The 19,168-nt window shown below is 46.5% G+C and overlaps 1 protein-coding gene across 1 annotated transcript in view; it reads right to left on the minus strand.

Moving 5' to 3' along the window:
* Positions 1-17,274: 17,274 nt before the first annotated feature.
* The window catches only part of ABCA12 (ATP binding cassette subfamily A member 12), a 313,653-nt gene continuing 311,759 nt past the window's right edge, over positions 17,275-19,168 (minus strand). Inside the window, exon 57 of the mRNA XM_073646632.1 lies at positions 17,275-18,971. Within this exon, the coding sequence (XP_073502733.1) occupies positions 18,882-18,971 (90 nt within the window). The 3' untranslated portion in view covers positions 17,275-18,881. The remainder of the gene's footprint in view (positions 18,972-19,168) is intronic.

Raw genomic sequence — 19,168 nt, forward strand, 5'->3', positions numbered from 1 at the left:
ACAGGATATATCAGGGATAGCAAGCATTTATTATCTGCTTTGAAATCATTCACTAATGAACTTCCTGTTCTTTGTTGTCTCCACCCTATTTTCTCTTTTGTTTTCAGTCCATATGTATATATATATATATATATATATATGTCTTTTATCTATAGCAATGTTACCTATGATTAAGAACCCTTGTTTGGTTCTGCCTTACATATGGCGCTTTTTTAATGGAATTAATAAAATGGACGTTTTAACTTTACATTTCTTGTAATGGATACGGAGAAGGTGCTGGAGTTTTTCTAAACTACTTCCTACTGCTTCTTATCCCTGGACTTGCTACCAAGGATTTCCGTGCACCAGTGGACCCTTATGGCATATGCATGGTAGGCTGAAATTTCCCTTTTTTCCTTATATACATGTGTCCCTTTGTTTAAGAAAATATAACTCAACACCAAGTTATGGGAATATGATATCTCTCAGAGATAAACCAACCCGATTTTTGGGAACCTGTGATAATGGGGAATATCACCCTAGCTTTCAGCACACTCCAGCGCCTACGGATGAGGAGATACCCGGCACAGCCTTTCAGGGGCACCTAGGACCCCAGTCTTTGGTATCCACACATAGCAGGGGTCTAGGATCTGATGACACCAGAACTAGCTCCCTAGGACCGTCCAATAAGGACGTATGGCCCATTTTAGTTTTGGGAATTTCTTAGCTAAGAGAGACCAGGGGAGGAGACTTGGGCGCAGCCAGGAGGTAGGAGTGGGAGTGATCCAGAGGAGTTAAGAATGCCAGGAGCCCTGGCCCCATCGTCTTTTTCCTGGGGAGGTCGTGACGTCAAGTCGTGTGGGAAAAGTCCTGCAACAACAAAGTGAAGGCCCACAAACCTCCAATGTGGCAGCCGTTCCCCCGAAAGCCAGGCCTTTCCATCTAACCGGTAAATGACTCATCATAACTGCTTTATATCTTTTGTACCCCAGCTATTGTATTTGTAACTCTGACCACTGTGTATGTATAACCCTTATGTATATAGCATATTGTTTAGTGTGCCCCTAAGGTGATTAAATATATAATTTAACCTTGGGCTGTTCTTTTATCTCGATCCACGAACCTTACGTCCATTATTCGGTCCAACAAACACGCTACTGGGCTGGTTTCTAACCCGATATAAGTCCATTATATCAAATAGAAACTGGTGGCAGCTCTCCCAGGCCAACCAGGCTCTGCTTCACTGCACTGGAACTAGTGAAAGAGCCTCTCAGCCTGTCAGAGGTGTGAGCGAGTGTGGTGCCACATCAGTGACTGAGTGGGCCTCCTCTTTTCACTCCCCTGGTGCCTTCCTGTACCCATGTGGACGGGGTATCTGTGCAGAACGGTACCAATCTGACCTTACGCGTCCTCAAGGGGGGTGCGGAACGTCACATAGGTGCAGAGGGCAGGTCCGTACCACATGCTCCGTCTGATGTAATTGTGATGTCAGGTGGGTGGTGGGGTGTGGATCCATCACAAGTGGTGGCAACAGCAAGATTCTGCGGGGTCTCCCTGTTGCCATGTCATCACATTGGTGGCAAGTGGTGAGGGATCCAGATAATAGTGTGTGTGAGTGTGGAACACATATTCACAGACCCTAAGGACTGCCAGGAGTAGCTTTTGCTGTCGGGGTCTTAAGATCAGCTCAGCACTAGACAGTCAGAGTGCAAATACTGTAAGGTGTGTGGGTGCATCAGGTTGCAGTTCGGTGTCAGTGACCATAGTGCACAAGGATGGCCAGTGGCACCAGGTGCAGAACCAAGGAGGCGTCCAATGCTCCAGATGGAAGGGAGGAGGTGGAAGTCTATGTCGCTCTAGAAGGAGTTGAGTCCTGCCCAGGCACCCCAGGGAGAGAGTCGCCGGCGGTCGGTCCTGCAGTGGGCCACCCACCACCTGACCCTCTCATGGAGGTCATCCTGGTGAGTCTCCAGGCTGGGGACAGGGCCACGCATGACACCCTCATGGTGGAACATCAGGGAGAGCGCGAGCATCAGAAAGATATTCTTCAGCTTCAGCTGCAGGCACCAGCCAGTCGCGAGTCCCCTGACATCCGAGTCCCAAAGCTACGGACAGAGGACTTCCCCCTGCTGAACAAAGGAGGAGACTTGGACACGTTCTTGCTGGCATTTGAAAAAACCTGCCACCAGTACCATCTGTCTGAGGACCAGTGGGTCCGGTTCTTTGGGTACCTACCGAGCGAGACCACCCTGAACTATGAGGACATCAAGCAGGCTCTGGTCCGGCAGTGCAACCTGACCACTGAGTTATAACTGAAGAAGCTCCGCATTATGCAGCGGGGTCCTGCAGACAGCTGGGTCTATTACATGCGGGCCCTACAGAGAGCCGTTGATCAGTGGACCACGGGACTGGAGCTCACCGCCGTCCAGCAGCTGAAAGAGCTTGTCGCAAATGAGCAGTTTCTGTGGAACTGCCCGGAGGACCTCCAACAGCATCTCCGTGACCGGAAGCCAAAGAGGGCCTTTGAAACAGAGACACTTGACGATGAGTACTCGAACAACAGGACTCCAGATGCCAAGAAACTTGCCAGCTGGAGAGGGAGTAAGACGAATGTGGTGCCTGCCATCCCTGCCCCCAGGCCCAAGGGGCCACCTACCCATGCTTTCCCCTCCACGCCGGTAGGGGAACCCCAACTGTGTTACCTTTGCAGACAGCCGGGCCACTTCAAAGCATTGTGTCCCCAGCGCCAGAAGGGCCCATCCCCAACCCAGAAACTGTCCACTGTTTTGTGTGTGAGTCGGGGTGGTGTGAGGTCCCTTGACAACCTTCAGACTGTCACCAGCTGCACCTTAATGGGGAGGGTGCAGCTGTGCTGGGGGAGAAAATGGCTAGAAGGTTGGAGGAGTGTTTAAACTAGGGATTGGGGGGAGGGTATTCATTTTATAGGTGGGGAAGATAGTGCAGATAGTGACCTGGGCACAAATAAAGAAATTGAGGGTGGGGTTAGAACAGTCAATAAAGTAAGAAGGAATAGAGGTACAGAGAGATACATAAAATGCATATACACTAATGCCAGAAGCCTCACCAACAAAATGGAGGAATTAGAATTAATTTTGTTGGAAAATAATTATGACATGGTAGGGATATCTGAGACGTGACTGGACGAGAGCCATGACTGGGCAGTTAATTTACAGGGCTATAGTCTGTTCAGAAATGACCGTACAAACAAGCGAGGGGGGGGGGTGTTTATATGTAAAATCATCCTTAAAACCTGTCTTGCGGGAGGAGATATGTGAATCTAATGAAAATATAGAGTCCCTGTGGGTGGAGATAAGGGGAGGGGGAAAAAAATAATAAATTACTGGTAGGGGTTTGTTATAAGTCTCAAAAATTAATGGAAGTAGCGGAGAATATCCTCGTAAAGCAAATAGATGAAGCAGCGACTCAAGGAGAAGTCATTATTATGGGAGACTTCAACTACCCTGAAATACATTGGGGGACTGAAACATGTAGTTCAAGCAAAGGTAATAGGTTTTTGACAACTATGAGAGACAATTACCTTTCACAACTGGTTCAGGACCCAACAAGAAGGGGGGCACTGCTAGACCTAATATTAACCAATAGGCCAGACTGCATATCAAATATACGAGTTGGGGGTCACTTGGGTAATAGTGATCACAAAATAATGCGGTTTCATGTAACCTTTAATAAGATGTGTAGTAGAGGGGTTACAAGGACACTAAACTTCAGGAAGGCTAATTTCCAACGGTTGAGAGATGATCTCAGTGCAATAAACTGGGACGATATCCTGAGACATAAAGCTACACAAAGCAAATGGGAGACATTTATTAACATCCTGAATAGTACCTGTGCACAATATATACCCTTTGGGAATAAACATGCTAGAAATAGGAGGAAACCACTATGGCTAAATAGAGCTGTAAAGGGCGCAATAAGTGACAAAAAGAAAGCATTTAGAGAACTAAAGCAAGTAGGTAGTGATGAGGCATTAAATAAATATAGAAAATTAAATAAATTATGTAAAAACCAAATCAAGGCAGCAAAGATTGAGGCAGAGAGAATCATTGCCAGAGAAAGTAAAAATAACCCCAAAATATTCTTTAACTACATAAATAGTAAAAAACTAAAAAATGATAGTGTTGGCCCCCTTAAAAATAGTCTGGGTGAAATGGTGGATGAGGATGAGGAAAAAGCCAATATGATAAATTATTTTTTTTCAACCGTATTTACACAAGAAAATCACATAACAGAAAACATGATTAGTGATAACAAAAATTCTCCATTAAATGTCACTTGCTTAACCTAGCAGGAAGTACGGCGGCGTCTAAAAATCACTAAAGTTGACAAATCCCCGGGCCCGGATGGGATACACCCGCGAGTACTGCAGGAATTAAGTAACGTCATAGATAGACCATTATTTTTAATCTTTAAAGATTCCATAATAACAGGGTCTGTACCACAGGACTGGCGTATAGCAAATGTGGTGCCAATATTCAAAAAGGGGACAAAAACTGAACTTTGAAATTATAGGCCAGTAAGCTTAACCTCTACTGTTGGTAAAATCCTGGAGGGTTTCCTAAGAGATGCTATAATAGAATATCTGAAGAAGAATAACCTCATGACCCAATATCAACATGGGTTTACGAAGGACCGTTCCTGTCAAACTAATCTGATCAGTTTTTATGAGGAGGCAAGTTCTGGACTGGACCAAGGAAATGCAGTGGATGTTGTGTATATGGACTTTTCAAAAGCTTTTGATACAGTTCCACACAAAAGGTTGATACATAAAATGAGAACAATGGGGATAGGGGAAAATATATGTATGTGGGTTAAGAATTGGCTCAGTGATAGGAAACAAAGGGTGGTTTTTAATGGAAAACACTCAGACTGGATCTCAGTTAACAGTGGGGTACCACAGGGGTCAGTATTGGGCCCCCTTCTTTTTAACATATTTATTAATGACCTTGTAGGGGGCATAGAGAGTAATATTTCAATATTTGCAGATGACACTAAACTCTGCAGGGTAATCAATACAGAGGAGGACAATTTTATATTACAGGAGGATCTATGTAAACTAGAAGCTTGGGCTGATAAATGGCAAATGAGCTTTAATGGGGATAAGTGTAAGGTAATGCACTTGGGCAGAGGAAATAAAATGTATAATTATATGCTTAATTGTAAAACACTGGGCAAAACTGTAACTGAAAAAGACTTGGGTGTATTGGTGGACGACAAGCTCACGTTTAGTGGCCAGTGTCAGGCAGCTGCTGCAAAGGCAAATAAAATAATGGGATGCATTAAAAGAGGCATAGATGCTCATGAGGAGAACATAATTTTACCTCTATACAAGTCATTAGTGCGACCACACTTAGAATACTGTGTACAGTTCTGGTCTCCGGTGTATAAGAAAGACATAGCTGAACTAGAGCGGGTGCAGAGAAGAGCGACCAAGGTTATTAGAGGACTGGGGGGTCTGCAATACCAAGACAGGTTATTATACTTGGGGTTATTTACTGTGGAAAAAAGAAGGCTTAGGGGTGATCTTATTACTATGTACAAGTATATGAGGGGACAGTACAAAGACCTGTCTACTGATCTTTTTACTCTGAGGCCTGAGACGGGGACAAGGGGGCATCTTCTACGTCTGGAGGAAAGAAGATTTAATCATAATCACAGACGGGGATTCTTTACTGTAAGAGCAGTGAGACTATGGAACTCTCTGCCGCATGATGTTGTAATGAGTGATTCACTGTTAAAATTTCTTGAAAAGTATAATATTACAGGTTATAAATACTAGATTCCTTGATAGGGCGTTGATCCAGGGAACTAGTCTGATTGTCGTATGGAGTCGGGAAGGAATTTTTTCCCCCAATGTGGAGCTTAGTGTTTGCCACATGTTTTTTTTTTTGCCTTCCTCTGGATCAACATGTTAGGCTATGGGTTGAACTAGATGGACTTAGTCTTCCTTCAACCTTAAAAACTATGTTAATATGTTACCATAGGCCAGGGCCATGGGACTGTGAGACACTGGCGTTGAGATGACCCTTGTGTGGCCCGAATTGGTGTCACCCCAGGATTTGATACCTGGGAAGACTCTCGCCGTCCCTGAGATTGGAGGTGTCGAGTCGGTGCTGCCCGTCGCCAAGGTGTATTTGCACTAGGGCGTCGGGAGGGGAGTGGGTGGGGGGGTAACTCTGAACATTCCCGCGAGTGTTTTACTTGGGAGAGACTTGGGGAGGCTAGTTTCCCACTATGTGGCCACTGAACCCCCAAGGCCTAACTCTCTAGACAATGTCATGTCCACCCCTATTGCTGCTGTTATTAACATGCCTACTGATGGGGATGTGGGGGTGGGTGTTGCACTGTGTCCCCTGTGTCTTCTCTTGGGAGGGGAGATTAATCAAGTCAGCTGTGATAAGGTCTTAGAGAGTGGCCAGTCGGCAGGCTGGAACAGTCCGTCCTGTGAGGTTGTCACAGAGGTGACAGACAGGGGGCAAACATCTGCAAAGGAGGAGTATGCCATGGAGGGCGGGGCAGTCCCAGAAGAGATAGGGCTCCCAGGTAAGGCCGCATGGCAGGGTTCCCCCACAACCGGGATGTCAGAGGGCCAGAGTAGTCCATTTAGACCGGAGGCTTGGTCAGAAGCAGAGGAGAAGCGGGCACTACTCGTGGTCACAACGGCTGTGGCCGCTGTCACGCGCAGTGGTGGCACCCGGGCCCCAGGGGCCCCTCGGGAGTCCAACGGCTTCTGCCCAAGTGGCTGCCGAGTCAGACGGAGGCCAGGAGACAGGTCCCGAGGAACTGACAGAAGACGTGGCAGTTTCGTCTATTCTGGGCATGTCCAGTCAGGGGTTTCAGGCGGCGTTAGAGACTGACTGCCTGAAAGCTCTTAAGGAGCAGGCGGCACAGTCTCCCTCGGACTCAGATCTCAAGCGGTTGGTCTGGGACCAAGGATGGCTGTACCGAGTAACGGTCCAACGAGGGTCACCGGAGGTGTGGCCCAGGGACTGAAAGTTAGTGGTACCCTATTCGTTCAGGGCGGAGTTGTTGCAGATGGCGCATGAGATTCCGATGGTCAGACATCTAGGGATCACTACGACCAAGACACGGTTAGCCCAGTATTTCTCCTGGCCATGGATTGGGGACGAGGTGACTGCCTACTATCGGTTGTGTGACACCTGTCAGAGTGTGGGGAAGGCGGGGCGGCGCCCCAAAGCCCCACTGGTAACTCTGACCTATATTGAAGAGCCTTTCAGGAGGGTGGCTGTGGATTTGATTGGCCCGATGTCCACTCCTAGCAGCTCCAGGAAACGCTTCATGCTGACGGTAGTAGACTATGCCACCCGGTACCCGGAAGCGGTAGCCTTGTTGTCAATTCTGGCCGACAAGGTGGCCACCGCCTTACTGGAGATTTTCTCCCGAGTGGGTTTTCCCCAGGAAATGCTCACCGACCGGGAGACCCAGTTCATGTCGCAGCTGATGGAGGCCCTCTGTAAGCAAATACAGGTGCAACATCTAATGACCAGCCCGTACCACCCACAGACTAATGGCCTATGCGTACGGTTCAATGGCACCCTGAAGCAGATGCTTAAGATGTTGGTTGACTCCCTTGGGTGCGACTGTTAGCGGTACCTCCCACACCTGCTATTTGCCTACCGGGAGGTTCCACATGCCTCAACGGGGTTCTCCCCCTTTGACCTCCTGTACGGCTGGTGTGTGTGGGGCCCCCTGGTACTGGTGAAGGAGATCTGGGAAGGGGACTTAGCCACCCCTGGAGTGTCGGTCATCGAATATGTCGTGCGCTTCCGTGACAAAATGCAGGCCTTGGCTCAGCTGGTGCACAAAAATATGACGCAAGCCCAGGCCGACCAGAAGCGATGGTACGACCAGAATGCTTGTGAGAGGACCTACCAGGTGGGTCAAAAGGTGCGGGTACAGGTCCCCATACCCCAGGACAAGCTTCAGGTGGTCTGGGAAGGCCCGTACCTCGTGCACCAGTGGCTCAATGCCTTGACGTACCTGGTCGCCCTGGACCATGCCCGGAGAAGGCGGAAGGCCTTCCACGTAAACATGATGAAGGCTCATAATGAGCGGGAGGTCTGCGCCCTCCCTGTGTGCAACCTGCCAGAGGAGGGAGAGGCGGAGACCCTCCCGGACATGCTCGCCCAGGCTAGGGTGGGTGGGACCATCGTGGACGTGGAGGTTTACCACCAGCTGTTGTCGGACCAACGATCCCAGCTGTGGGTAACCCTGCACCCCTTCCGGGATTTGTTCAGCAACAAGCCCGGAAGGACAGAGTCTGCCGTCCATCACGTGGACACCGGGGATCTCCCCCAATCCGGCGTTCAGCATATCGAATCTCCCTGGAAGTACAGTACCACATGCGCCAGGAGATTGACAAGATGCTGAAGCTGGGGGTCATCCAACCTTCCAGCAGTGCTTGGGCCTCGCCTGTGGTTCTCATCTCAAAGAAGGACCGGACAACCCAGTTCGGCATGAACTACAGGGGGCTCAACACTGTGAAGGTCACCGATGCGTACCCAATGTCGCGCATCGATGACCTACTCAATCAGTTGGGCAGGGCCAAGTACCTGACCATCATGGATCTGAGCTGGGGATATTGGCAGATTCCCCTGACCCCCAAAGCATGGGAATGCTATACCTTTATCACCCCATTCGGACTGTATGAGTCCACGGTGATGCCATTCGAAGAATGCCCCTGCTACTTTTCAGCGGATGGTCAACACGCTGCTCAAGGGACTCGAAGGGTACGTGGCCGCGTACCTGAATGACACTGCCATTTCATTCCCGCCTGGGAGGATCACCTAGAGCATTTGGCGCAGGTGCTCAGGAGGATCCAACGGGCAGGCTTGACCATTAAGTGCCAGCTGGGTAGGAGTGAGGTCCACTACCTGGGACACCGGGTAGGTGGGGGAGCTCTGAATCCAGAGTCCGGGAAGGTGGATGCCATCGCATCCTGGTCCACCCCCAGGACCAAGAAACAGGTGGTGTCCTTCCTGGGCACCGCCGGGTACTATAGGACGTTCAACCCTCACTATAGTAGCCTGGCGAAGCCCCTGATGGACCTCACCAAGAAGAAGCTTCCCTCCGCTGTCAATTGGACAAACAACTGTGAGACGGCATTCCAGGTGCTAAAGATCACCCTTTCTAGCTTCCCGGTACTACAGGCAGCCAACTTCACGCAGCCATTTGTAGTACAGACCGACGCCAGTGACTTTGGCCTCGGTACTGTGCTCAGCCAGGTCGACACTATGGGCCATGAACACCTCGTTTTGTACCTGAGCCGGAAGCTCCTGCCGAGGGAGGTGGCCTATTCCACGATGGAGAAGGAATGTCTGGCAATTGTGTGGGACCTGCAGCATCTGCAGCCATACTTGTACGAATGCTAATTCACCGTGGAAACATACCACAATTCCCTCAGCTGGTTACACACTGTGTCCGGAACGAATGGGAGGTTGCTGCGCTGGAGCCTCGTGCTCCAGCAGTACCACTTTGCCATTTGCCACAAAAAGGGCTGCGAACATGGCAATACCGACGGCTTATCCCGACAAGGAGAAGTTGCAAACGGGCACTAGTGGGTAGCACCACCCGGTGTCCTCCCCCCGTGCTAAAGGGGGGAGGTGTGAGGAATATTCAAGACAATCCCATGACTATCACTGTGCACTATGTGGCAGGTTCCAGTGAAGCAGAGCCTGGTTGGCCTGGGAGAGCTGCCACCAGTTTCTATTTGATATAATGGACTTATATCGGGTTAGAAACCAGCCCAGTAGCGTGTTCGTTGGACCGAATAATGGACGTAAGGTTCGTGGATCGAGATAAAAGAACAGCCCAAGGTTAAATTATTTAATTGCCTTAGGGGCACACTAAACAATATGCTATATACATAAGGGTTATACATACACAGTAGTCAGAGTTACAAATACAATAGCCGGGGTACAAAAGATATAAAGCAGTTATGATGAGTCATTTACCGGTTAGATGGAAAGGCCTGGCTTTCGGGGGAACGGCTGCCACATTGGAGGTTTGTGGGCCTTCACTTTGTTGTTGCAGGACTTTTCCCACACGACTTGACGTCACGACCTCCCCAGGAAAAAGACGATGTGTAATTTGACACTGCAGCTTGCAAAGGAGGGGGCTGACAGGCCGTGAGTGACAAAATCCCGCAACAGCAGCTGTGCAGCTGCTGCAGCCCGGCCATATGTCCCTTTGTTTAAGAAACTATAACTCAACACCGAATTATGGGAATACGATATCTCTCAGAGATAAACCAACCCGATTTTTGGGAACCTGTGATAATGGAGAATATCACCCTAGCTCTCAGCACACTCCAACGCCTATGGATGAGGAGCTACCCGGCACAGCCTTGCAGGGGCCCCTAGGAACCCGGTGTTTGGTATCCACGCGTAGCAGGGGCCCGGCAAGATCTGATGACACCAAGACCGGCTCCCTAGGACCATCCAGTAAGGACATATGGCCCATTTTAGTTTTGGGAGTTTCTTAGCTAAGAGAGACCAGGGGAGGAGATTTGGGCGCAGGACGGAGTGGGAGTGATCCAGAGGAGTTAAGAACGCCAGGAGCCCTGGCCCCATCGTCTTTTTCCTGGAGAGGTCATGACGTCAAGTCGTGTGGGAAAAGTCCTGCAACAACAAAGAGAATGCCCACAAACCTCCAATGTGGCAGCCCTTCCCCCGAAAGCCTGGCCTTTCCATCTAACCGGTAAATGACTCGTCATAACTGCTTTTATATCTTTTGTACCCTGGCTATTGTATTTGTAGCTCTGACCACTGTGTATGTATAACCCTTATGTATATAGCGTATTGTTTAGTGTGCCCCTAAGGCGATTAAATATATAATTTAACCTTGGGCTGTTCTTTTGTCTCGATCCATGAACCCTACATCCATTGTTCGGTCCAACGAACGCGCTACTAGGCTGGTTTCTATCCCGATATAAGTCCCTTATATCAAATAGAAACTGGTGGCAGCACTTCTAGGCCAACCAGGTTCTGCTTCACTGGAGCTAGTGAAAGAGCCTCTCAGCCTGTCAGGGGCGTGAGCAAGTGTAGTGCCATGTCAGTGACTGAATGGGCCATTCTTTTCACTCCCTGGTGCCTTCCTGTACCCGTGTGGACATGGGGTGTCTGTGCAGAACTGTACCAATCTGACCTTACGCGTTCTCGAGGGGGGTACGGAACGTCACGTAGGTGCAGAGGGCAGGTGCGTACCACGTGCTCTGACGTAATTGTGATGTCAGGTGGGTGGCGGGGTGTTCATCCATCACAAGTGGTGGCAACAGCGAGATTCTGCGGGGTCTCCCTGTTGCCAATTCATCACAGCAGGTCTGTAACTGGACCATGGTCTAATTAGGGGCAAACACCTTGTATATTAAATACCTTGTTTTTTCAAGCAAGGTATCCTCCCCATAGCAAATAGGTCCAGCCTTGCCACAAAGGACCATCTGCCCAAGCTTTGAAGTTTGGGCCCAACAGTCAGAGGTGTCAGGAATGACACTTCAAATAGTCTCACCGATACCCTCCCTTGGTTCTGAGTTCCTGTAATAAAATTGCCTATTAATATCAGACTGTCACTGGTTTACCGTGACAGAGAAGGGCCAGAAGACAGCAGCATCTGATTTCACTTTACTCCTGCACTGGTCAGAAGCACATCTTCATATTAAACTGTACAGGTTTCTGTTAGCATTGCAGGGGTTCATCTTTTCAGCCTGGAGTCTCTGAAGCTTTCTGCTTGGATAATCTCAGCTGTTCAGTATTGGTCACTCTCCTCTCCTATATATACTCACCTCTGGCAATCTGGATTGCCAGAGTTAGTTTCATACTGCATGGTGAGGAGTCGGTTGTTGGTAAAGGCGTTTGGAGTGTTAATCTGTGAATGTTACTTGGTGTTTCAACTGCGTGCAAGTCCTCATCCTCTCCTATTTAATTTTCCTTCCTTTTCTCCCTGGTGTTCCTCTCTGTTGTCTGTGAGTACATATTTGTATGATTAGTATTTTTATTTATCCCTGTTCGTCCTCCCTTATTAGTCTCCTTTGTGTAAATTCATACACTATTACTCCCCAATTCTCTGGGTGGGGGAGGGGGACAGATATAGGACTGATTCAGGAGTTCAGCAAGGTACGTGGCCCTGGCGTCTTAACCATCAGATGTAATCCGGGGAGCAGGGATAGCTAGGGTGCCCCTAGCGTTAGGGAGAGGGCAGGAGCCCCTGGCGCTGGGTAATCTGACAACAGAGTTGTGACACAGACTTAATCTATTGTTATTTTTTTTGGTGATGGTATATTTTCCTTTACAGTCTGGCATGACCCTTTTATGGCTATGATAGCAGGGGCTTGACTTAGATATTGAAATGATCCAGTCAGCCTCATTTAAGCATGTTACCAAAACACAGAGGAGAAGGAAGGTCTCTCTTGTACTGAGACCAAAACAAATGTAGAGCTGCAGGGATAGCAAGAGGGGCGCTGAAACTAGGAAATAGGAGCATATTTAAAGGGAACCTGTTAGGTCATTCAGGCAGCACAAATCACCTGATATTTTCCCTTTTGGAAATCATGTATATTAGTAATTGCAATTAAATAAAATTTCACTCACAAATGGAACATAATTTTGTGTTCCTAGAAAACCCCTATAAACAGATAGTGCCCCATACAATAATAGTGCCTGAATGGGGTCACATGCAGTAAAAGTGAAGGAAGATGGAATATACCAGATGCAAACTATAGGCTGCTGGTAAAGGCTAAATATTACGGGCTTCTGGATCCATGAATATCTTTTTGGGCAACACTATTATCATCATCAGAGCCTAGTTGTTTTTTCTTTATAATGATGTGCCGTCTCTAATGTGATGATACATACAGTACAGACCAAAAGTTTGGACACACCTTCTCATTTAAAGATTTTTCTGTATTTTCATGACTTTGAACATTGTACATTTACACTGAAGGCATCAAAGCTATGAATTAACACATGTGGAATTATATACTTAACAAAAAAGTGTGAAACAACTGAAAATATGTCTTATATTCTAGGTTCTTCAAAGTAGCCACCTTTTGCTTTGATGACTGCTTTGTACACTCTTAGCATTCTCTTGATGAGCTTCAAGAGGTAGTCACCAGAAATGGTCTTCCAACAATCTTGAAGGAGTTCCCAGAGATGCTTAGCACTTGTTGGCCCTTTTGCCTTCACTCTGCGGTCCACCTCACCCCAAACCATCTCGATTGGGTTCAGGTCTGGTGACTGTGGAGGCCAGGTCATCTGGCGTAGCACCCCATCACTCTCCTTCTTGGTCATATAGCCCTTACACAGCCTAGAGGTGTGTTTGGGGTCATTGTCCTGTTGAAAAATAAATGATGGTCCAACTAAATGCAAACCGGATGGAATAGCATGCGGCTGCAAGATGCTGTGGTAGCCATGCTGGTTCAGTATGCCTTCAATTATGAATAAATCCCCAACAGTGTCACCAGCAAAGCACCCCCACACCATCACACCTCCTCCTCCATGCTTCACGGTGGGAACCAGGCATGTAGAGTCCATCCGTTCACCTTTTCTGCGTCGCACAAAGACACGGTGGTTGCAACCAAAGATCTCAAATTTGGACTCATCAGACCAAAGCACAGATTTACACTGGTCTAATGTCCATTCCTTGTGTTCTTTAGCCCAAACAAGTCTCTTCTGCTTGTTGCCTGTCCTTAGCAGTGGTTTCCTAGCAGCTATTTTACCATGAAGGCCGGCTGCACAAAGTCTCCTCTTAACAGTTGTTGAAGAGATGTGTCTGCTGCTAGAACTCTCTGTGGCATTGACCTGGTCTCTAATCTGAGCTGCTGTTAACCTGCGATTTCTGAGGCTGGTGACTGGGATAAACTTATCCTCAGAAGCAGAGGTGACTCTTGGTCTTCCTTTCCTGGGGCGGTCCTCATGTGAGCCAGTTTCTTTGTAGCGCTTGATGGTTTTTGCATCTGCACTTGGGGACATTTTCAAAGTTTTCTCAATTTTTCGGACTGACTGACCTTCATTTCTTAAAGTAATGATGGCCATTCGTTTTTCTTTACTTAGCTGCTTTTTTCTTGCCATAATACAAATTCTGACAGTCTATTCAGTAGGACTATCAGCTGTGTATCTACCAAACTTCTGCACAACACAACTGATGGTCCCAACCCAATTTATAAGGCAAGAAATCCCACTTATTAAACCTGACAGGGCACACCTGTGAAGTGAAAACCATTTCCGGTGACTACCTCTTGAAGCTCATCAAGAGAATGCCAAGAGTGTGCAAAGCAGTCATCAAAGCAAAAGGTGGCTACTTTGAAGAACCAAGAATATAAGACATATTTTCAGTTGTTTCACACTTTTTTGTTAAGTATATAATTCCACATGTGTTAATTCATAGTTTTGATGCCTTCAGTGTGAATGTACAATTTTCATAGTCATGAAAATACAGAAAAATCTTTAAATGAGGTGTGTCCAAACTTTTGGTCTGTACTGTATGTACAAAGGACAGGAGCCTGATCAGCAGAGGAAATTACCTTCCTCTCCTCATTAAACTACACTTTTAGACTTTATAGAGGAAATGTATCATCTGTAAGTCAATAGGTCAGCTGGTCTGTGACCCAGAAAAACTGCAATTGCAGGATCCTCTTCCTGGAAACTACTTAGAAAGACAAGATATTGGGAAGGAAGGCGTCTTAAAGAGATTCCGCTGACAATATTAATTAGCCAAAGGGCAGCAGTGATGTTTATCCTGATCCAGACGTGTGGACCGAACCTAAGGCCTCATTTCTTATTGCACGTAGTCCTATGTAAGCAAATCTGATCAATGCGTCTGTTACTTAGATTGAGCCCTACATAGATCCAGTTACAGAGGGTATTACATGACATACCTGTTACTGCAGTGCATATGTAGAAATGAGTACAGTTATGAAAGGGAAGCCATCACCAGGATTATCCAGCTTTTACTAAACACAGCATAAAATAATGATGGCTAGACCCTGATTCTACCACTTTATTATTTATTTCACAGCCATTTTTAAAAATCCCTGTTTATTTGTTCCCCATATTTATCAGCTGCAGCTTGCCGGACCCATGACCCTCTCTTTGGGAGCTTTCTTTCTATACTGTGTATAGGGATATAGTTGTCAATCAGCGGAGGGTGGGCATGGTAGCTGCCGCTCATGAACACCGAGGACTGGGCAGCACATATGACTCACCCCCTGGGCCGTGGGGCACTCGGGACCGGGCTTTAGTGCAATGATGGGGGTAGTTGTGGCAACCCGATCCGGTGGCTCAGGGTGGTCAGACTAAATGCTGTGGCAGTCTATATGTAGGGTTTTGAATGTCCGACTACGCCACCCGTGGATTGCGGTCAGGGAGGACTGCCGCTGCAAGGCAGACCTCTGAGGCTGATGTAGATATGCAGCACAGGGATAGGATAACTCCCCACGGGAAGAGTGTAGCCTCAGGGTAATGTAGGTGGATGCTGGGGGTGAGGGTGCAGGCGCAGCATAAACCACACAGAGTCCAATGGTGCAGTCCAGGGTCTTTTACTGGTGGTAATAAAGCAGACCCTCCCAGGAGTACTGGCTAGCATTAGGGACCTGGTCAGTCTGTGAGCAAACAAGAATCCCCCTGGCCAGGTGGAGTTGTAGGCCTTCCCGTCTGACTGCACTCTTCCTGGCTACCTTGCTGAAGTCGAGTAGTAGCCCACGTCCCTGAGTATACCGTGTGGTGCTCACCCGTATGGCTGGTGACTTGGACCCTCTGGTAGCTTCCGCTCCTCGATGGCGGTACCGGTCCCTTGTGTGTGACTGAGCCTCCGGGCTTCCTATGGCCAGAGGACCTGAAATCCCCTGCCGGCTGGTTTCTGCTGCTGGATATATAAGTCCTCACAGCCTCGGACTCCTGTGTCCGGTTCTTAGCGTCTTCTGCCAGGACGAACTCTGCTTAGCTCAAGTCCCTGGTCTTCAACTCCTGGCTCCTACAAAGCTCCTTGCTCCTCTTCTGTCCCTTCCTCTGGAACTTCACTCTCCCCTAACCCCGCCCCAGATCCAGTTTATATAGGGCAGGTTCCTCCCCTATCTGGTCTGGGACAGGAGGTGTTGCATGTTAAGTGCTCCTGACCAGGAAACTCCCACTTGCTCTCAGACGTGATATTTCTATCACTGTGGCAGCCAGACCCCTGGGGTGCCACACATACACATAATCGGGGGGATTCCATTCTTGCAGCAGATAACCAGGAATTTCATGAAAATGGCTGCAAGAAAAATACTTTATGCCGTCTTCAGAAAATGATGACAGACTCCAAATAAAGGGAATCTGTCAACAGGTTTTTGCCATGTAATCCAAAGACTGCATGAGGTAGGGGTTAAAATACAGATTTCAGTGATGCCTCTCTTATCAAGCTCAGTGCTTTTTGCTTGCTTACAATGATTGTTTTAGCACCAGTATCCTATCATTGCTGTCACTAGCTGGTCACTGTGAGTCTTGGTTTGACACGCTCTCCCTGTGATGAATAGCTCACTGTCTATGGACTTTGTATATACAGATCCTGGTGTGGGTGGGGTTAGCTTTCTCAGCTCTGCTTCATTCTAAATCTAAAAACTCTGATTGTGTCAAAATGGCGGCACCGAGTTATGTAAGTGATACATCATTGGATTTAGGATCTCTTTGCCTACATAAGGCTGCTCTCGGATGAGGAAGCAAAAACATGCAGACAGATTCCCTTTAAGAAGGAAGGAATAAGGATAAGCCACATTTATATAACGGGACCTGGACATTTCATTTCTCCAGCAGAGACCCAGGACATAATTTTTATCAGTGTATTGGTGTATTATTTATATTGTAAAAACAATAAAATCCTGGAATCCCCTTTAGTTAGGTGAACAAATTACTGTTTTATGCTCATTACTTAGCCGAAAGAAAATGTGTATGTGGAAAGGAGAAGTAGTAGGCTTTCCCTTTCTGTAAGATCCACTCATTTAGTTAAAAACAAGGGGGCAGAATTACTAATGAATATGCCCCAAAATTCTGTCTAAAATTGAGCTCGGACCCTCTACTGATCAGCAGCACTGTACAGCGCATGTCATATATAGAAAACTTTGATGTAATGGCAGTTATGTTACCCAAGATTAGTACATCTCCCCCATGTCATCTAAAACTACACCTGCCCTGTGTGATCCTGGCCATGAGGTTAAAACAAGATAATCCATAAATTGATCAAAACTACAGTGAATAAAGAAACATTAAAATTTATTGTAAACTCTTTCTTTTAACAATCACTCTTGTAGGCATCAGATCAGTGACAATGGCACTGTTAACATAAATAGGCAAATATCCACATCTGGTGGAAAACTTTTGTTGCTGCTCGCAATTAGGATTCCTTCTGTAAGTGCATTTATCATTTTAAAAAAAATTGGAGCACACATACATGGTTTGATTTCCATTCATTGGATGCTTAAAAATGCCCATATATACTAAAAAACAAAAACATGAAATCAAATGGTTATGTAGGGCAGCTTTTGTTAAAGAGAATATGGAAGAGTCTGCCTTTCGACTCCACCTCACAAATGAACTAACGATAATGTACATTTTTCTTTGGATGTAAGTGCAATAATTGTATTTTTTTTTTCATTGAATTAATTAAAATCTAGGTAGTTTAACATGAATATACAGTACCGTGTTAGCATCCAGAAAAGTGGAAAAGTGTTAAGTAGATGCGCTCAGTCTTTTTATGTAGACCATTAAGATCATTGTATTGAAATACACAGACCAGCAATAAAGGAACCCCATACATAATACAATGCATTACACAAGGTCAGTAGAGTAACAGTAAAACATCATACAATTTTTGCCAACATAACAATATTTATGGGTGCAGCCGGAGAAGGGAGCCACATGTCCATGGTGCTGGGTACAAAGAGGAGATAACAAGTCGCTCTGCCCCAGGTGAAGGAAAGCCTAGCCATGCATCTGGCAATATTTTACATATTTAATGGGGCTTTTGAGCATTATTAGTGCTACAGCCTTCATTAGTAGTAATTAAACTTGTCCTACAGACATTGACTGGTTGATATCACTGCCAGAACCATTCACTGAAATTAAAGGATGTCAATAGTTTTCATTCGTCTTGCTTGCCATGGCTCTTGGCGATAGGTTCCTGGGTTGTCATGTTGGGATGGAGCAAGGGCATCTGTGCCAACCTTTGGCCACCATTTTTTGGGATCACAATATTTGTTCTGTCAATACAGACTAAATAAGACAATTACTCATACATATTAAACAATTAGGGGTTTTCGTTACTTTGTGAGATCATCTATCGGGACGAGGTTCACGTAGAAGGTCTAATTGTAACTGGTTTTGCTTGAACATAATAGGCTTAGAGGTAGCTAACCCATGGCAAAGTGTCTTTATTTCCTGTATTAATATTATAAAGATTTCTAAAATGTAAACATCTGTAAACTTCTTTTGCAGAAAGGTCTTCAGAATTTTGATATTTTTCTTTTGGTCAAAGAAAATTCGAAATTCATGATAAATGTGTAGATTCCTCATCTTCAGGGTCCTGTCAATGCAACGATAAGATAGACCCTGCTGGTAGTGTTGAATATGTTGGGGTGTCTTTTGCATATGGCACTATCATAGAAGCCGTTACTCATTAAAAGCGTCTCAGACCTGTTACGCCTACTTTATAAGTATGAGGTCTCAAAGTGCAAGAAGTACAAATATCACTTTTTTTTAATTTCTGCTTGTTGAATATCGATGATGTGATATATGGTCAGTCACGTCTTATCAGTTTTACGAAGTGACCAAGCCGTTAAAAGTGCTTGGGATTGGACAAACATTCAAGCCAAGATGAGTCCTCTACGCAACCACCACCTGCTGTGGAGCCTCATGACCGCTTTGCCTGGAGTTATCGGGACTTGCTTCAGATTGGGCAAAGTTGATGAAAACCTGGAGAACAAAACCAGCAACAAATCAACAATACAGCCATTACGTTATTTTTTTTTTTCAAAATTCCACCTTTTTATATATTTGCATATTACTATTTATATTCTAAATTAAAATTCAAAAAACTTGTCATTTTCTCACCACTAAACCCTAATACTACACTCACACTCCCTGTTCTATACAGAAGACTTTTCAGCAAT

The sequence above is a fragment of the Phyllobates terribilis genome, unplaced genomic scaffold, assembly GCF_046119375.1.
Source record: "Phyllobates terribilis strain yellow unplaced genomic scaffold, ASM4611937v1 Scaffold_9__5_contigs__length_417890890, whole genome shotgun sequence".
In the NCBI taxonomy this organism is placed as follows: Eukaryota; Metazoa; Chordata; class Amphibia; order Anura; family Dendrobatidae; genus Phyllobates; species Phyllobates terribilis.